This window comes from Orbilia oligospora (genome assembly GCF_000225545.1).
Source record: "Orbilia oligospora ATCC 24927 unplaced genomic scaffold scaffold00043, whole genome shotgun sequence".
In the NCBI taxonomy this organism is placed as follows: Eukaryota; Fungi; Ascomycota; class Orbiliomycetes; order Orbiliales; family Orbiliaceae; genus Orbilia; species Orbilia oligospora.
This window is the reverse complement of record NW_011645600.1, coordinates 2,484,818-2,504,427: the sequence shown is the minus strand read 5'-3', so window position 1 is coordinate 2,504,427 and position 19,610 is coordinate 2,484,818. Positions and strand designations below refer to the sequence as shown.

The following is a 19,610-nucleotide window of genomic DNA, read 5'->3' as shown; positions in this document are numbered from 1 at the left end:
CTGCGCTGCGAAAAGGTGGCCCATGTTCCTTTCACTTGGCCAATGTTTTAGCCGGGAGCCAATGCCGAGATCCAGACTTTCAATGACCAGCTAAAGGACTTCAAGGCTAGAATAACCCCGATCTCTTACCTCAGTTACATGCATGCCTAGGCTAGACTATCTTCAAATCAGGGTATGGAAATACGAGACCGTGAAATCCATGGCCCTGCCACGCGCCACCCACGCATCCACGTTATCGAGGGAGGGAGAAATAACCTCGAGACGAGGGTGCGTATAGCACAACTTGACACTCTCTCGAACGGGCTTTTTCCATGATTTCCCAAATAGGCGGCGTAACACGAAACCTGCTAATACAATGCAATGCAGGTTCATTGTTATTCCATGTTGTTCGATTGGTTTGATACAATTGCATTCAACTTGGAGTCGATATGTTGTCCCCGGTCGCTATACCCTATATTACATATAGAGGACAGTAGGCCCCGAGTCATTGTATTAATATAATGGGGATGCATAGATATATAAGAAATCAAAGGTGAAGCTGTGGTGATAATATTCGTTCAACTTCATGATATATCACTTTTAACCCATGGCTTGAATTCGAACTCTTTATAAGAGATAAGCAATATCAATATGCCATATTCTCGGCGACAATCTATATGCTAGACGAAATGGATGTCCTTCGTATCCTTCGACCTAAGATAGCAATTTTCCCAGCTAGCTTGTCTTATATTACCCAAAAGTTGATCATCCAGATACTTTTCCCGAGTGGAACAACAAGGTGGAACGAGTCCTATCAGGTCATTTTCTAACCAGCCCTAAGAAGCCTTGGATTCGTATTAACGTCCGTTTAAGGTTATTGGAGAAAGGGATTCCCGGTCCATCTATATGCGACAGTTATTATAGGCGCCCTAGCTAAAATACGCCATATCTAATATTAATATATGTAAGTATGGATTGTATGCCCGTCAACGAGGAATCACCACCCGGAGTGTCTCCACAAAGGGACTATGGGAACGAGTGTTCCAATTGGCCTGTGCTCTTTATTCCTCTTTTTCTTTCCCCCTCCACAATTGTGTAAAGAGCTTGGGGGATTTATCTTAGCTTGTATGTAAGTACTGTGCCGTGGCTGAAATAACACTAGTTAAAGAGTTTCGTCCCGGTTCCAATTTATCCCAAAAAGTGCACGTGCATATACGAAAGGAATATGTTTTCCCGCCTGGTTTTCATTTCTTTTAGGGCTATCCGAATGGTGTTTCTATTGATAGAAAGAATAAAGAAAGAGACAATCATGACTATTGTATGTACAATGCATGGAGAAGTCTAAAACCCGGCTGCAATATTCCGTGTGCACTCTTTGAGGATGAAAGATAAGAAGTAGATAGGAAGAATCCCTATTTCTTTCTGTTCCCTATAGGAATATTCCGAAGAACCGCTGACTGCGAATGGGAGTGGAATGTACATTTTGCTTCATAACTGCCAGGGTGCATGATGAAAGGGAACTTTCGTAGTCCCCCCCTCCCTTGAAGGTGGTAGAGGAGAGATTGGCAATTGGGTGAATAAACACATTGTCATAGATTGTACATGGTATGCGCATGCATGGGTAGTTCCGTTTCTACCGGACAGATGTGGATCCCGTGTTAGTTGGTAGAGAGGCTCTTGTAATTCACAAGGTTTTAGGTAATATCTGCGAAGGTGGGTGCTGATTTATCGTCGTTCCAAAATTTTGTGATTATATATATATAAAGGTTAGCCCCCACTCCTTCTTTTTCTAATATAATTCTTTGTCCAAGGACCTGGAAGTTACCATCAATTTAAACATCGATTCGACCAAGAAACAAATCTTTAAGAGAGAAAGGCTGAGTGCATGTGTGTTAGCGACAATGGTGTCTGCCGTGGCAGCATTCTTTCTCGCCTTGCCGGCATATTATATAGCATCTAGTGCTATTGGCCTTTGGAGGAATATCCAGGTAGCGAAGAGGTCTGGTTTACCGTATAGAGTTATTCGTGAGTATTTTATACCTACTTACTTATATTCCATGGATTTCGATTGTATATTCTTCGACTTGGTCGACTGACTATAGCAATGTGCGCGAATAAACAGCTGTTTATGCTTTCAATCCTATATGGCTCCTTACTGGCAAAAGGTTTGGAAACTGGTTCGTTACTAAATATCCAAACCTATGGGTTTCAAAATATATTATGTAAGTTATCCTAGATCTATATGTCACACCAATCCAGTGCAGCATGTGGGGATTAGTTTACCAACATTTTATATATGTATATAGACTCATGGTACCAGAATGGGCCTGGCTTTACGGCTTCAAACCCTTCGCCGAATACGGCGACGTCTTCATGACCGTTAGTCCTGTAGACTGCCACATTTACATTGCAGACCGCGAAGTAATCACCCAAGTCACCAGTCGACGAGAAGACTTCCCAAAAGCCGCCTGGTTGTACGATACCGTCAACATTTTCGGTCGAAACGTCCTTTCGACGGAAGGTTCTGAATGGAAATTCCACCGAAAAATCACGTCTCCTTCATTCGGCGAGAAGAATAATGCATTGGTATTCGCTGAAACCATCCGACAAGGGAAAATGATGTTGAGGAAGTGGGCTGGAGAGGATGGAAAAGGGGGGATTACGATTAAGGATGTGCTAAAGGATACTATGAGGATGAGCTTACACGTTATCAGTAAAGCCGGGTTTGGGGTTTCTCTACAATGGCCTGGGATGACGGAGGATGCGGATTTGATTCGGCCGTTGAGTAGTGAATCGACACATCGGCATACTTTGAGCTTCATAGATGCTCTGGCGGGATTGTTGCATAATTTACTAGTTGTGTTGGTGTTCCCCAAGTGGTTTCTCGGTACGTTGGACATTGTCTGCGAGGTTACACAGTCTGGCTTGCAATACATGCATATAGGCTATGTTCCATGTCGAAGGGTGTTATATAATATAATGCATGATCATATGAGGGCTAACAAACTATGATGCCGATATAGCCAATGCTCCTTTCAACTGGGCAAGGAAAGCAGCCGAAGCTTCCCTGGAATACCAAACTTACATGAACGAATTATTCGTCGAGAAAAAGAAAGAAGCAATCGCCAGTGAAAAAGCCGACGGAATGGATATCATGGGAGCTCTGGTTAAAAACTCTTATGGGCCCAATAAACCGCTTGACGAAAAGCAGAAACAAACCACCGCGAACGGCGACCCCGAAAGGCAGACTTTGACAGACTCTGAAATTCTAGGAAATGCATTCGTTTTCTTAGTAGCCGGTCACGAAACTTCGGCAGGGGCGTTACACTATCTATTGATACTCCTTGCACTTCACATGGGCTCTCAAAGGCGCATGCAAGAGGATATCGATAGAATATTTGGCGACAGACCAGTCGACGAGTGGGATTACAATAAAGACGTAGCGGCAATGCAAAGTAGCATGATCTGTGCCGTTATGCAAGAGGAAATGAGAGTTATACCGCCCGTCATTAACATCCCTAAACAAGTAAGTGATGAGAGTGACCAAATCGTTATGTATCAAGGGAAACAAACGGTATGGCCGAAGGGGGCTGTGATTAGTATGAATGCACTCGCGTTACAACGAAATCCAAAGTACTGGCCGTCGACTGGACCATCAAAAGTTACGGGCGATGACAATGACCTTGCGGATTTTGTTCCAGAGAGATGGTTGACCAAGGATAACGTTAATGGTGAGGAGGCTGGAATGGATGTGTCAGCAAGCAAGGAGACTGGTCGTTTATTGCACCCATTGAAAGGATCTTATATTCCTTTCTCAGACGGCCCGAGATCTTGTCTGGGGAAAAGATTTGCGCAAGTTGAGATTATGATACTACTTGCTCTGATATTCAAGAATTATAGTGTCGAACTTGCGGTTGATGAGCTGGCTGATGATGAGGCGGTGGAAAAGATGGATGAGAAAGAGAGAATTGCACTCTATGAGCAACAGAGGGCGACAGCTAGGTCCGTAATGAAGAACTGCTCGCAAATCGGGTTAACAGTACGGATTATTAAAGGCTACGTTCCCATTCGGCTCGTTCCGAGAGGAAAGGAACGGTTTATTCACTTGTTTGAATATTAGAATTAACATGGGAAGGGTACTTACATAATTTATTCCTTCCTTTATGTTGTTTGTTACATGCATTGTATACAATTGTACAGCCATTTGATGACGGAACTAGCCTAACGTTATACCAAACCACCTATCTGACTAAAAAACTCTTCGTGTAACTTATTACCTACTCAAGCCTCACCTCAAAAGCTTGTACCCCTCGCACTTGCTATGTCGACCCGAAAAAAATGTTGGTGGGAGGTAAGCGAGGGGCCTACTAGACGTCTAGGCAGCGATGACGAGAGATTTCCCGCAGAAAACAGGAATTCTCGTTGTCGATACCTTCAGATCATCGGGCTATGGTCGAGTCCCCGTTTGCGGGAGCTCGTTTGATTGGACTTTTCTCGGAAAATGGTACCCGGAACCCATGAAGGAAAGTTGGTAAGGAAAGAACCCACAAACTGGGGCTGTGAAGCACGCCTCGTGCCCTTCTTTGAGCTCATGAGGGTTAGACGAGTGATTTTTTTGACAGTAATGCACAGACTTTCGAGCCTCGACGGAATAAATTCAATGTGGGGCCTTTTGTGGGACGTGAAGATACCAAGGTGACTAGACTGAGAAGCACACGAACCTTCTGAAGCTTTTCTTTGGTCAGTTTCGGGACGTTTCGTCCAGGTCTTCCAAAATGCTTGTGTAATGATCCCGGCTGGTCCTGCAGCTAAACCACCCGCTAATGTGAACACTGCCTCCAAAACCCACATTTCGGATGGTCGCCTAATGCCTTGGCCCAATGTGATAAACTTCATGAACAGGATGTGCGGAATCTAGAGAGAGAGAAGATACTTAATAATGATCATGGAACCCTCGAAAGTTCCAAGCCTCCTCCATTTTCTGAATAGTTTCGTAAACGACTCTAAAAACTGAGGAGTTTTATCGCCGTGCCTCCGATTCTGGCTTTTGCTGCGCTTTGCAAATTTGCATTCTCTCCACCTTGAGTTCACCCTATTGCATTGCATTAACGTTAAGCAGAGACATCTGCGCATTCAGCAAGGATGGCACCCGCAGTCGCGCCAACGATTAATATCCAGATCCCACAGCTCGCTATCACAGATGTGGATTCTTCAAGACCTCAGACACCAGTGTCCATACTGGACGCCGAGTCGGTACCGACTTCGCCTACAACTAAGCGCATGGACTCCCTGAAAGTCGACGACATTCCGGCAGGTTGGCAGCGTAAACGTTCGTCGTCAATCTCCACAATGGAGACCCTGCCTACTTACTCCGGGCCCGGCAGCCCTACAAGGCAATTCGGTAGCCGGAACAGGAGTAACTCCATGACACCTTCTGTTTACTCAGAAGCTCCGTCATATCGCACAATTCCAGAGGATCATGATTCGACGGTTTATCACTTATATAGAATCGGTGGACCCCAGGGCGGGAATATGTCGATTCATGAAGTTGCGGATAAATCATTGGGAGCTTTACCTCGAGCTACTTTTGCAGATGGCACACAAAGACCTACACCGGGTTGGTGGTCGCGTACTTGTGGTGCTGTCAATGTTAGGACCGCCAGGCGGCCTGACCATCCAAAATTCGATCCAAGAATGGCGGCGTACTTTGTTCATAAACCTAGTCTACCCGTTGGATGGAAGCCGCTCCCATATACTCTGCGGGCTGGGCCTAATAGACACTCTCCCATTTCTTGCAAATTCGATGGTTCATTTGCTTGGCGCAAATGGGACTTCGATTTTGAAGATATCAATGGCGAGGGGGTTGTCGACGAAAGAGGAGTAGTTGCAGAAGACTACCCAAGGAAATTTAGGAAGCCTGGATGGAAGAAGGCTTCAGATATTGGGAAGGATGCTACCGAAGAAGACCAGGATGAAGCTGAGATGCTGAAGGAAAAGAGCCTGGTTGGTCCCAAGATCAAGAGCTCATGTCTCTGTTCGTCTATTATCAACGCTGTAACCAAAAAGATGGGCGAAAGAGAATCGAGAAAGAAAGCGGAAACTGCTAAAGGTTCAAAATCAACATCGGAGAAACCAAAGGATATAATCGCACCGGCACCCATCCTCCCAGTGCCCGCTATTAGTATAACTGGCGATCCCCGAACAGAGGCGGAGAAAGGAGCATTGGCTCCGAAAGAGGAGACACCAGGAGTGGCCTCAAAACCAACGTCCACTACACGAAACACACCAACCCTAACCATTGATACATCCAAGGTCTGCGAAATAACACCTCCACATACTCCTTCGACCCCCAGTCATCCAGACAGAGTCCAAATGATCTGGGAAAATAAACTTGGACGGCAATATTCTTTTACATATAAAGATATCAAATTTTCCTGGAAAGGAACTTCAACTCTCAAGGACGAGCATAATAAAAAATGGGGTGCTTTGAACAGATACAGCCACCTCAAACTCGTAGCCGAACTACCAGGCGAGACAGAAGAGACGCCAGTAACGCCAATAACACCAAAATCTCCAAGGTCTCCTTGCCTAAGTCCAGACGATGCTGAGAAGCCAGGTTTCCTACTTCGTCGAAGATCCAGTATCTCAAGCATTACAAGTATATTTTCAAAAAAGTCAACGACGGCCCCAAAGAAAGAGCTCGTGGTAGCCACATACACCTGTACCTGGGGTAAGCGAAAAGCGGGGCGATTACATATCGATAATACCTCTATCGATAAGCTCGTGCAGCTTATCGTTGATGCATCACCTGTCCCGTTTTCACCGCTACCTAGACGAAGATCTAATTCAAATTTTTCTGGAGACCATTACCTCTCTCCAGACTCGTTCTCGCCTCCAACTAAAAAGCGTCATGCGCATGTTTTCCCAACTCCCAAGCTCCCGGATTCTCCAGCCCCGGTCGATGTCTTTGAAAGAAAGCGACTAAGGGAGTTGACTGTTGTCTCATGTGTCGCCATGGCTAATGGGGAACAAGAAAAGAGACACGCAATAATTGAGATGACAGCGTTACTCGCAGAGATTGCGCAGAATGTCGCCACTGGTTGATTTAACTGCAGAAGTACGCATATTATTATATTGATGATTATTCGAAATTAAAAGTTCATCATCGATTGTTAATGGTCCCTGTGACTTTAATGCAATGACAGATATCGCGTCGGGGCTCACATTATAATGTTTAAACCCCTTTCTTCTTATTCTTACTTGTATATATTTTCTGATACCCAATTTCTGATATGTCCGATTCGAAGATAATTATTTCCGTTTGCCACGGTTAATATAATGGCCAATTGACAGATAACATTAGTGGAATACGTAAACAAAACCCTGAATGTAAAATGTCGTACGGACGTCAATATCAATAGGGGGCTGCATGCCTACAGCGCTGGCTGCTAACATGTTTTAAAGCCAACGCATTTTCTAGCACGATATCCAACAATACTCGAAGTATTAGACCTTAAATTAAGGCCCCGAATTCCACATGAACCACGCACGTAGTTAATGGCAATATTCTGCAAATTTTCAAAAGTAAAAAAAAAGAGAGAAGGGAAAAAAAGAGATACAGAAGGAGGGAGAGAGAGAAATTCAATGACAGTAGATCATACCTCCCCGCAAGCTTAAAGTTGTTATGAGGAAATATCTATTATACCTCTGGTCCCTCTTTCTTGGTTAGTGAATCAAATCAAAAGGGGCGGAAACCTCCAAGCATGTCAATTCAGCGCCACCGATATCTCTTGGATCACTTAAGAAACTAGAAGCGAATCGAATCATTATATTGGATTCTAACTCATATGTGCGTGCGCAACTTACGGTTAACGGGGAAATCATGCATCATCTATATCGCGTCCCGTCTCTTGGTATAAGCCATCCTCGTGAAACCACCAAATCTGATTATATGGTAGACGTGTGTGGGGTCTACTACATACATAATGTCGAGAATTCTTGAAATTTAGACCATTATGGGTACTTTGCGCGCACGGATGTGTGAAAAGATGGCAGCCATGCATGGAGCGCAACTTTTGGGACGACTCTTCTTGATAAGCTAAAGACTAAAAGACGGCGTTACGGGAGCGATGTTTCGAAACAATCCCTGACTGAGCTAACACTAGCGTAGTTAGCAGGACAGCATCACGGGGTTTATATAATTCTTTTATATTACGGAAGTTCTTCGTAGATATCGATGCATCTTGAACTTCCAATACCTTTTTAAAATGAAGAATACGATTCCTGACCACGAGATTGAGATATATCTATTTTATAGGTTCAGCTGAAGGTTGCGCCTTGTACCCCGACCAAATTTTGAAAAACCCTCTTTGGTTTTTTTCTCTCTTTTCGTATACATGCGGTTTGCGCAATTTATTCGCATGTTTTAAATTATTTGGGTTGATAAGAAGGTTCGCCTTGACCTTGCGGCTGAACATCCGAAGTGGAATGCGACGCCCGAACTCATACTTATCCAACTGATCACGAGATACAGAAGTTCACTCGCCTTTTTTGTTAATTCCAGGTAGTCGTATCATACAATATATGCTGCATCATTGTTTCGTAGGATTTACTAAGCCCAATTAAAGATTTTAGCTGGCCTAATAACACGTGCGCACAACTTCAAGTAGACAATTTGTCACATATAAGTAAACAATATTATACCTTATATATTCAGGTCAAAAATGTGCAACCCCGCAATTTGGTATGCGGGCTTCGGGGTCTCTTGAAACCGGATCAAGGCACCGAGTATTAATCTAGTTGGAGGGTGGTCGACTCTTGCTGACACAAGGCTACCAATGAACTCGTGCGAACTTATAACATCGATCTATATAGTATTAATTAAGCGTAGTTCAATGCAGAGTGTTTCGATATGTAAAACGAACTACTGTGTAGACGATACATACTGACTGGGTCTGAGGCTCTTCGACTGCTATCGCCATATCAGCATTCGGCGCTCTACTCGAAAATCCCAGATCTGGGGAGGTCTTTGGGGGTCGTGCATTGCAAAATGCTCATCCAACATTCCAGTAAAACCTCGAAGAGAGAAACCGGCTCTGACATTTATAACTCACATGACTAACAAGAAGGCCGAGATACGTTCTAGTAATCCCGTAGAATCATGCATGCGCATATGTATGTTCTCAGATTCCCCGCCACTATGTTCCTGGGCTTATCGCTAGGTTAATGCACTCGTAGATGGCTGCGCTCCTCTGGCTGACATCAACTCGTGCGAATGTCAATTAATTAATAAAGGGCATATACTATAGATCTGAGTATATATCTAGCTGTGAGCTAGGGTTCATGACCGGGGGCGGGAGTATCGACAAAGCATGCTGACGATGCTTACAATATGCATGCCCTTGATTCTTTCGAAGCCAAGGACTTGGGGGAGGATCGAATATATCTATCTCTAGACAATTAGTGTTAGAACCTTCATAAGTTATAAATAGGATACATGTTTAGTCCTAAAATCTTCCAATGAAGGTCGGAGTGGGTCTCTTTACATGAACCACGGATCCCTTTTCTCACGATCGATAAATCCTTGTTGCAGGACTTGGACCCGGAGTTCTGTCCACTTGGATGCAGGAGTTGACTTTCCCGTCACACGACCGCATACTGATTAAATTGGTCAGCTGCGCTATCCGCTCCTATTCCTTTCGTGAAATCGGACTATCGACAAGGAAGAGCCTCTTGGATTATTCGATTATACATTCGATGAATCTTTTGCTGAATACTAGCCTGTATTACCTGTTCGGTAAGACGGAACAGCATGCAGCGTGGTGGGACCACGGACTGGTGCTTCCCAATTTGATAGGAGGCCAGCCGTGGGGAGGACGTCGAGCGCCACTCCTTTTGCCCTTGAAACCTAACTGCAGATATGCAGGAATGACCCTTGTCAAATCCCGTTTGGGCTCCCACATCTTGAGTTCTGCCCCTTCCTCGAAATATCCCCAATACTCGACCATATTTCCAGCCTGCAAAATCTTTAACAAAATGCTGATATTCTATCAGGCCTGGGCCCTATAAATGCGGGCCTTGCTTTTAAGCTTCTAGAACACTAACTGACAGCTCGACAGTTGACAGTTGGAATGTTGGATTGTGAATACCTAACACAAATCGAAAATCAAAATCCCATCCTTCGCCACGTTGGCGCTAATCCCGAACTCGAGAGCACGCTAACTGGATGACCAAATTATCGCTGCCTCTTTGACCTCCCACTAACCAGCACATGGGCTTAGGCGCATAGAACTCCTGTGGTTCTCGCCTCGCACTCGCATTGGGCCTCAGATCCCTTTGTCATCAAGATTTTCTCAGGCATACCCCAGCAACCTTTCATCACAACAAATCAGGACCCTTTTGACGCATTCTCTCGGATGAAAACTGCCTTGAAACCTGCAGACACGGAAGTCCATGATGCATCGAAGGAGTTGTTTGTGCACAAAACGGCTTATCATCTCTGGACATCTTGTAACGGTAAATGATTGACCATTTCCAGAATACAGCGCAAATTTATCGCTTGGTTCTGCATTGGCTGCTATCTTAGCGCTAATCCTCAGGCTTGAATTGGTTTAACACCAATCGTATTCCCGCAGATTAGGCCAAAGAATTTGCCATCGTCCCACTGTCGACGATATTACATTACTGGTACCTAGCTCATCAATCTGAAGGAAATGAGGCCTTAGATTCAAAAATACCTCGACGTTACCGAGAACGATGCATGTTAACTTGTTCTGTATGGCCGGTGGCGGTCCCGCACGATGCAGCTTAGATACATTTTCTTGAATTCTGCTGTCAAAGCGTTCGTGGCTCTCATGTTGTTTATGGGTTTTCTGAGCCACTCGTCTACTTGTTTCTCAACCGCCCCCGCTCATGATTTCAGGCCTAATGATCGGTACCGAAGCTGAGGATTGCCTAGGTCTTCAGACTGGATAAGTAAATGTTCATGGATTCGTGACCCCTGTGCCTCCGCAAAGGCGAACTGAGCACAACTTCCAAAAAAGAATGGTATCTATCGTTTTCTAGCCTCTCCCTGTGGCCCTGGGTGGAGCAGCCATGTCTCGAGGGAATACCTGCAGAAAAAACGAAAACAAGAGCTGCAGCGCTGGGTGGGTTAGCGAACTGTGCACATTACCGTATTCTGAAATGCGAAATACCCAGGAAACGTGAAAGCCTCTGGTATCCTTCCCGATCACTATATATCTCTGAGATGTATCCGCAAGCCAGGGAAACGATGGAGTTCGCGTTCGGTGCTTATAGTTCTCCACAATTATACATATCGGTATATCGGACTTCGATCGAGGCCTTCTTCCTTGGTTACACACGCAGTTACTTAAAATTCCAACCATTTAACAACACAGTTGATAGAGTTCTTATTCCATGAAGAATCAACTGTGACACTCTTTTATTTTTGCGGGCCAGTTGGTCTATTCTTTTAAAACTTCGACCCCGAATATTCGAAGGTAGATAAATATCGACATACAGGCCGCCATAATGGGACAGTTTCCAAGTCATGTTCCGAAACCGACGCCCGAGGAGCGAACTGCTATGTTCAAATTGCTAGGCACAGTAGCGAAGATGTCGGGTTCAAGTGGCCCAAGCCTTACAGAGGAACAGATCGCAGTGCTTTTTTCTCCAGATTATGAGCCCCCTAATATGGATAAGCAGGCCGTTACTTTGACGGTAATAGTTCTATTCTGGCTGGTATCGTCGATATCTTTAAGATTCTATTCACGATTCAGATACGGTGCTCAGAACGGGCCATTACTAGACGACTGGCTGGTCCTTCTAGCGACAGTACGTAACAACAATTTAAACCATTTCAACTTCTAAGAAATATCCTAATATTCCACTATCTAGGTATCTTGTATCGCGTACGCCTTTGTCAACCTTTATGCCTTCTTATACGCAGGGTTCGGACGATTTACATACGATCTCACGATTAAACAATTCGATGAATGTCTAAAACTTTTCATCGTCAACTTTACAACTTTCGCTATCGCAAATACGGCAGTCAAAGTGTCCGTATTGGTCTTATACCGTAGGATATTCGACTCAATGCAGACACACATGAGACGAATAGTATACTTCCTGATAGTATTCGTTATCATCTTCTGTCCGATCTCTCTAGCCGCCCAAGCAGTTACCTGCAAACCCTTCCGCGCCTTTTGGAGCCTTGAATTAAGAGCGGACCCGAATACTAAATGTACTAATGGTGCTGCTGGCAGCTATGCCGTTGGTGCAATCCGTACGGTTCTCGATGTTGTCATATTTGCACTGCCGTTAAAGCATATTTGGGATATTAAGACCTTTTCGACAAGAAAGAAAGTCGCAATAACCGGCATATTTACGCTCGGTCTTGTTGCTTGCGCCGCTTCTATACTCAAACTCGCCCTGTATCACGAATTCCTACACGGGGACCTCACAAGTAAGTTTCTTTCGGTTATTTTTGACCTGACCACGCCGTACTAATGTTTATACAGGAAGTATATTTAATGCAGTTGTTGCAGAGGCTTTGGAATACACTAGTGCTATAGTTGCCGCATGTGTACCCGCTCTTCTTCCCATGCTGAAGTCTGTCTACAGAAATACCAGCTCAACTATCAGACAAATCACAAGCGGTGGAAAATCTCAACTTCAGTCAACAACTACGCATATCGCTGGCGGGCCGGGAAATATGCATACCGAATCTATCAAAATGAAGGGAATAAAAGTTTCTCATGCGGTCTCGCAAACCATCGAGATTCATAGGGAGGAGGACGATACGGAACTTATTCTTCAGATGCAAGATGAGAGCGATTTCAAAGATGATAGCAGTAAACTAACCCACAGTGCTAATAGAAGTCAAACGAGTGTATGACATCTTTCCTAGAATTTTTGTTTTGTTTTGCGAGTTGTACTCCCTTTACCGCGTATAATTATAATGATTACTATTTTCATGCCCTCTGCTGTTTTACGATTATACTTTTTCATGTTTTGTTCCTATTCTATTTGGAAGCAATTATAGGAGTAACTTTCGGCGACTTTTGGTGTCTGCCTAGGTAGTTTTGATAGATTATGCACTCATTTCTAGCTCCAGGTATCACCGACCTTGTTTAATAGCTTTAGATTAGCTTCGTATAGCTTATCAGGGAAAAAACATCATGAATTTTTTTTTATCAAAATAGTTCAACGACAGAGTGTGTGGGGCCAAGCCAGAGAGTGGCTTCGCTAAGCTACTGGGTAACTTGTCAGCCGTCGGAATTATGGGCTGGAAATATAATAACTCATCGACTTGCAGCCAGTAAAGGGGCCGCGAGAAGATGAATATAATTTAGACTTTCTAGATTGATTTTGGAATTAGTTGATTATATTAGAATCAAAGGGATTCGATTCAATAGCGCCCTCCCTGACGCCCAGGATCAATTTAAGTGACCAAAATTATCCGACAGAAAGTATACAGTGGAAAATTTTTGTCAATAACCGAAATTTGATATGAAACAGAATTCCGACTTACTGCCAGCTATTGTGGGTTGAAATTGAAAGACGGCGGCTGAACTAGTGGCAGTTTGTGGACCCTTTGATAGCTTCGAGCTGACCCAGCTCAATGACATTAAAGTTCCACGAAGTTTGCGTTGTGGCGTTGGATCGACCCCGGACCCCGGTAAGCTTCCAGGCCCCGGCCAGACCGCGTGCTCCCCACATGCTCGTGCTGACCAACAGGCTGGCGTCATAGCGAGCGACTCTTCCATTTACATAAACTATCATCACGAGAAAAACTACGGTGTCCATAAATGTGGGTCTTCCATTGACTCTCACCAGGCTCCACCGGAACGCCCATTAGATAAATATATCAACGTCCACGGCAAATACCGAGAAGCCTAGATTTGAAGGCCTATCTCCGCCATGTCTTCCGACATAAGCTACGTTACATACACGCTGCTGGCCGTTGTGGCCGGTCTTATTTTCGTACCGGTCTTTCTTGACGGTGAGCCCGATGGACCTCCTATGGCATTGCTCCACCAGTCTTCCGTAGGCCCGACTCGTCACAAAAACGAATCAGCTATACATCGTTCACGTGAGACACCAGTTGGGTTTCCACTTCGACAAGGGTTGGGGATTCAGGAAGGCTATTCGAAGAGGAACGGAGATGTGAGGGATATCTGGCGAGTTTTCATGCAAAAAATCGGACACCTTCATACTATCTTAGGAAATGATAAGGTTGTCCATAGCATTGGTAATTTTCGAATCTATCCGTTTAGATCGTAAGAACCTTTTCTTAACCATAGATTTAGATACACTTGACGCCGAAATTGATACACTGGGACATTATATTTCTGGATTGCCAACTAATAGCCAGAGAAAGGCCATTGCCGTATATCTACCAAATTCTGCCGAAAATTTGATCGCTGGTTTCGGTAAGTGTTCTGGGATAATCCTACAAATGACCGTTGTCATAGGACCTGAAGCTAACTATTAGAAGCCTGTGCCTTCCATGACTTCACATTCGTCCCAATTGAGTACCCTGCGGAACCTGAGATTATCGCGGATAAGCTTCGAGCATCCAATGCCGAAATCTTGATCATGCCAGCCGCCTCTCTTGATATCAATGACTTGAATGTTTCCACTCTGCTTAAACACGTTATCCTCGTTGTCGAGGAAGGAAGCAGACACCTCGACTTCGCTGCCGATCCGGATGCCAAAGTAACTTTGAAAGAATGGCATGATATCGCCGCAAATGGCCAGAAAGCCACGCGACCTGAAAAGATCGACGAGTCGCAGCCTCATATGATTGTATTCTCGAAAGACCTCAAGCTTCAAAAGGCTGTCACGGTTCCTTACAGTCACGTCAACATCGTAGCCGCGGTATCTGCACAAGCCACTGCTCCAGCTCCAAAGGACCAGTTTAAACCTACGGATATCTTTACCCCAGCTTCTACCCTTGCAGACCAATTCACCCGAATTCTTACCTACACCGCCATGCTTTCTGGGTGCACAATAACGATCAATGCTGTGACTCCACCATCTGGTAGTCTCCAATCTTCTTGTGGCAATGCTCTCCCGTCGATTATTGTGGTTCCAGCGGATTCTCTTTCTGATATCGGACGTTTATCTAAAGCTGCTCAAGTTGAGATCTTCCATGAATGGATGCATGTCTACCAGCTTAGGAAACTCACTCGCTACGGCCAAGTTCCCCAACACTCTGCTTTTGCAAGATTCAATGATTACGACCGACCAAACCTAGGCAGGAATCTAAGACTAATTTACGTAGCTGAGAACCCAGCAGAAGGGACAAAGCCAATCACATGCAATAGGCTTAACGATATCAGGGCCATTTTCTTTAGCAAAGTTGTGTACGCACTCACGTATCCGCCGGCGGCTGCTGGGGCGATTACACAAACTACTTCTTTCGATTACAGGCCTGGTGAGGATACCGCGACGTTCAATGAATCTCATTTGGGTGCACCTCTTAGCTGTGTTGAGGTCAAATTGAGGGATGCAGGTGAATACACGGCGGAACATGAAGATGGACCCATGGGCGAGATTGTGATTGCTGGGCCATCGGTCACTAGCTCAGGCGAATATGCTACTGGAATAATTGCAAGGTGGAGAAGCGACGGTTGTTTGTCGATGGGGTCAAAGGCTTAAGTGTAGGACGGTTCGATAATTTTTCTTCCATAACATTATTTCTGGTCTTTTATCCTTAAATAGTTACTCTTGGTCTTAACAGTACTGTTTAAAGCTAATTCTTAAAAGTCATTTGCGGCGCTGGCTAATTATCGAGACACCTAAAATATTTGCGTTTTATTCTTTTGATCATATGATCATGCAAACTTACGAACGTAAAACTGATAAAGTAATTTCTTTCCATACCTACCATCAGATTAGAGTCTAGCTAATCGCTCAAGTCTGCTAGATTTTTGGGGTTTATAAATTTAAGAGCGGGGTTTATTGAGTTTATATACAAATAATCCTCAGTCGTTGTTTGGTCTAAGGGTAAAAGTCGAGGCGATAATATACTAGCGTAGGCCAACGCTCCACAGTCTCCTGCACCAATTAAAAGCAACAATGCCCCTTCCGATTATGTGCCCAAAGAATAGCGGTAACCCAAATTTCAACCATGTTAGAGGCTGCCATAGTCTAGCAGCTGGCGATACTACCTTGTTCTCTTGTCTTTCTGCCTTGATTCTTTCCACTGGCTTGCCTGAAAAGTCCTCAACAGCCTCTACTAGAATCTCCGCTACTTCATCCGGCTGGCTCAAGAACGGAGAGTGACTAGTCTGTAATTCTCTATGCTCGACAGTAGCTCCCATCTCCCTTGCCATGCCTACATTCATCCGTTGGACCACTACGGGCAGACCTTGATCTTCAACAGTACCAATATACCATGCGGGAACATCCTTCCAACCCGAATACGTATATTCGCCTCCCTCAAATAGTGACTTAAGGCTCTGTGGAGCGAGCTGAGATACCCAATACTCCCGCTCTTCCGCCGGCAAATCATGATAAAAAAACTCGCCAGGAGATACCACAAAATCAGCAAATCCAGTGTCTTTGTTGATTTTCCACGCCGGGGGTGGAATGCCGAGAAACGGGTCCATGAATGATAGCCCCGTGAAGGTAAATCCAGAGGCTATGAGTACGAGGCCCACTACGTACCCACTGACCGAACTCTGAACTTCACCTGCGGCTTCAGGAGAGGATGATGTCGCAGGAGAGTTTGATGCGACGTCAGGCCGTGGCCTCGCAAAGCCTTTTATGGCACTGTTGCCAACGAGGCCGCCGTACGAATGCGCTATAACAACCACATTACGTCCATGATCCGTTTCATTAGCTATAGCCGTACGGGCAGCATCAAGATCGTGCTTGAAGGTTGCTTCCGGGTCACCGCTTGTCGAGGGGAGTGTGACCAAGCTGCACCTCAGCTGATACTGCTCCTGCAAGAGCTTAACGACCTTACTATAGCACGAAGGCCTGTGCCACGCGCCGGGAACGAATACGAGCGTTGGAAAGTCCGTCATTTCAAGAAAGAGCCTTGAGAAATTGAATCTGACTTTGCCTGCGTTGCTGGATGAATTTTGCGGCCTCTTGGATTTCAGTCAGAACCTGAGGTACTTTAGGCTGATCCGTGACCCGCCCGTGGGCTGAGGGCACGTGTTGAAAATGTTGCATTTCAGAACCTTATCAGATTAGATCTTCACAGATAAGATTTACAATTGAGCTGATATCATATCAGAAGCTTAATTAGCTGGGCCGGCTCGACTGAAGCTGTTCAGCCTTCAATTCGATTCAGTAGAGCATCTCGGAATCCCTATAAAACTCGAATAGAACCTCAATACGACATCTCGAACTCAGGTAAGCGCTAACTACGGACCCCCAAACGATCCAAGCTACTTAAGCACATATTTCCGAGGTTCTGAGGCGCTGACATGGGCTTGCGTGTAAAGTTGGTTCTCTGTAACGTTGGCGGGCAGGGTCACAGCTGCAGGAGCATCAGCCCCACTATCGACCACACCACCTTTGGCTATTTCCTCCCATCCACCAACTCAACTGTCTGCTTGCGACATCCTAAACCATCTCTCGATATCCATCTCCCTCCGAAGCAGTTACCAGGAACTTCTCTTCTTACCTACCTCTAGGACCATACCATATTCAAGATGGATACTCTCCAAGGCTTCGGCAAGTCCGTCAGCAACACTTTCAGTACCAACTTCACCCCTTTCGCGGCCCGAACTTCGCAGTTCGTAAAGGAGCAGCTCGGCCAAGCAGATGATAAGGTCAGTCAAGCTTCCGTCGTCGTTTCCGGTCAGATACAGCGCTTCTCCCACCTCTACGCCCCCAAGTTTCTACTTGCAGAGGTTCGTAGTTATTGTTATAATTCCATAACCAGCATTCTTGTTACCCGAATGTGCATGTACAAGAAAAAAAATCGAATTGTTCCTAGCACTCTTTTTGCCGTTCCCTTTGCGTTGTTAGCGTGCCTTTTCACGTGCTCCAGTTGCTTTCTATCGTTTTTCAAGTTTGTCTCGATGATTCAAAGTTCTTGAGGAGAATGAATTGAATGTTGAAAGTGATTTGCCCGGGTGTGGGCGTGGTGCCGTGATTCTCAAGATTCGACTGGCCGAAGCTGACATCTTCCTCAAATGGAACGGGGATTCGGTCGAAAAGACCCAGCTTCCGGCAGACTATCGCGAATTGGAGGCCCGTGTCGATGCGCTTCATAAAGTGCACCAGAGGATGCTAAGTGTGACGTAAGTTCCTTCCTCCTGCTACCCTATAGCTTAGCATACGCCTTAAATACGGAACGATGGAGCTAATTAATAAAATAGAACCCAGTTTGGAAACGAGGTAAGCAGATGATGAAATATCCGTATACCAATGGGCTGAGTTTTGACGAAGCTTACCTTATATGCAGCCATATGATTATCCACCGAATCTGGTACGTACTGTAATGCCGAGCTCGAATATATATAGATTTTGGAACTAACACTGTCCTAAGCGCGAATCCATTACCGACCTCTCTCGTAACGTTACTGGCAGGATCCAGGCCCTTTCTAACGCTGCTACGCCAGCCGAAGCCCAGCAGGCTCTCGTATCCCCGACACAGGCTCCCACTGAACCGAAGACATTCGCCCATGCGATTTCTCGTGCTGCCAGCGCATCATCTCAACTCCTCCCGGCTTCGGATCCACTTGCTTCTGGACTTGAGAAGCTCTCAACGGCATCCCGTCAGATCGGCCAAGCACGTTTAGCTCAGGACCAGGTTATTGTGGGTCAGCTCGTCAAGCCATGGACAACCAATCTCAATATCCCCTTCAAAAATGTTGCCAAACTGCGCCAAGATGTTGAAAATTCAAGACTACTCCTTGATGCTGCTAAAACTAAGCAGAGGCAGCGAGAGCAAGGTGGCGGCGGCGGACCCGGAATTGGCAGCCTTTTTAAGAAGAACCCTGCCGACGAAGCTGCTGCTGATGAACAATTGAGGCATGAAATCGAGACTTTGGAGGATAAGTTTATTATTGCGATGGAGGAAGCTGTGAACGCCATGAACGATCTATTGAACACACCAGAGCCTTTGAGAGGCTTATCGGCTATGGTCCATGCACAACTTGAGTATCACCAAGCTGCTGTGGATGCCCTTCAGGATGTTACTGAATCCATCAACGGTCTTCAAAGAGAACAGGAGGTAAATATGCCACTTTAAAATCACTTTTAGGTATCTGCCAATACTAAGATAAAGATTGTACCAAAATAGGCAAGCTACCGTCAGAGTAGAGAACACTCATCGTAATTTAACGATAGATGCTGCGACATACAGCATGTTACCTCTCAGTCTCTCGCTTTTGCTTCTTTCCAATCTAGCACAGATGCGTGTAATAATTGATACTTTTCTCTTTATTACCTAATCAGTTGGGTTTCGTCACAGTGTTCTTGTATCTTAGGCCAGTAGGGATTAGTCGCTTCAAAGACTAGTATTGCATCCTCAATCTACAAACCCGAGTCCAGTTTAATCAACTATGCCTCCGATTTCGAGGATTGCCAGGTCTCATACAGGTCTAATCACAAATACTGGGCACACTCCAGATAATCCAATTTTGAATCCTAGGACTGTT

The 19,610-nt window shown here is 45.1% G+C and overlaps 6 protein-coding genes across 6 annotated transcripts; 5 read left to right on the top strand and 1 right to left on the bottom strand.

Annotated features, from left to right (window-relative positions):
* Positions 1 to 1,880: 1,880 nt before the first annotated feature.
* Positions 1,881 to 4,099, top strand: AOL_s00043g740 (uncharacterized protein; the record flags this gene model as incomplete). The annotated part of the gene is made up of 4 exons (XM_011121226.1): positions 1,881 to 2,004; positions 2,102 to 2,201; positions 2,286 to 2,866; positions 3,003 to 4,099. 4 exons carry the CDS (start codon positions 1,881 to 1,883, stop codon positions 4,097 to 4,099), a joined length of 1,902 nt encoding a protein of 633 aa, XP_011119528.1.
* Positions 4,100 to 5,121: 1,022 nt separating this feature from the next.
* Positions 5,122 to 7,083, top strand: AOL_s00043g739 (uncharacterized protein; the record flags this gene model as incomplete). Its single annotated transcript, XM_011121225.1, has 1 exon — positions 5,122 to 7,083. The coding sequence occupies one exon, from the start codon at positions 5,122 to 5,124 to the stop codon at positions 7,081 to 7,083; it is 1,962 nt and encodes a 653-aa protein (XP_011119527.1).
* A 4,428-nt stretch (positions 7,084 to 11,511) lies between these two features.
* AOL_s00043g738 (uncharacterized protein) lies at positions 11,512 to 12,877 on the top strand (the record flags this gene model as incomplete). The annotated part of the gene is made up of 3 exons (XM_011121224.1): positions 11,512 to 11,814; positions 11,878 to 12,445; positions 12,501 to 12,877. The coding sequence occupies 3 exons, from the start codon at positions 11,512 to 11,514 to the stop codon at positions 12,875 to 12,877; spliced, it is 1,248 nt and encodes a 415-aa protein (XP_011119526.1).
* Positions 12,878 to 13,902: 1,025 nt separating this feature from the next.
* Positions 13,903 to 15,645, top strand: AOL_s00043g737 (uncharacterized protein; the record flags this gene model as incomplete). Its single annotated transcript, XM_011121223.1, has 3 exons — positions 13,903 to 14,233; positions 14,292 to 14,414; positions 14,477 to 15,645. 3 exons carry the CDS (start codon positions 13,903 to 13,905, stop codon positions 15,643 to 15,645), a joined length of 1,623 nt encoding a protein of 540 aa, XP_011119525.1.
* Positions 15,646 to 16,016: 371 nt separating this feature from the next.
* Positions 16,017 to 17,018, bottom strand: AOL_s00043g736 (uncharacterized protein; the record flags this gene model as incomplete). The annotated part of the gene is made up of 1 exon (XM_011121222.1): positions 16,017 to 17,018. One exon carries the CDS (start codon positions 17,016 to 17,018, stop codon positions 16,017 to 16,019), a length of 1,002 nt encoding a protein of 333 aa, XP_011119524.1.
* Positions 17,019 to 17,654: 636 nt separating this feature from the next.
* AOL_s00043g735 (uncharacterized protein) lies at positions 17,655 to 19,288 on the top strand (the record flags this gene model as incomplete). The annotated part of the gene is made up of 6 exons (XM_011121221.1): positions 17,655 to 17,859; positions 18,038 to 18,248; positions 18,327 to 18,345; positions 18,413 to 18,436; positions 18,497 to 19,183; positions 19,253 to 19,288. 6 exons carry the CDS (start codon positions 17,655 to 17,657, stop codon positions 19,286 to 19,288), a joined length of 1,182 nt encoding a protein of 393 aa, XP_011119523.1.
* Between the last annotated feature and the right edge of the window lie 322 nt (positions 19,289 to 19,610).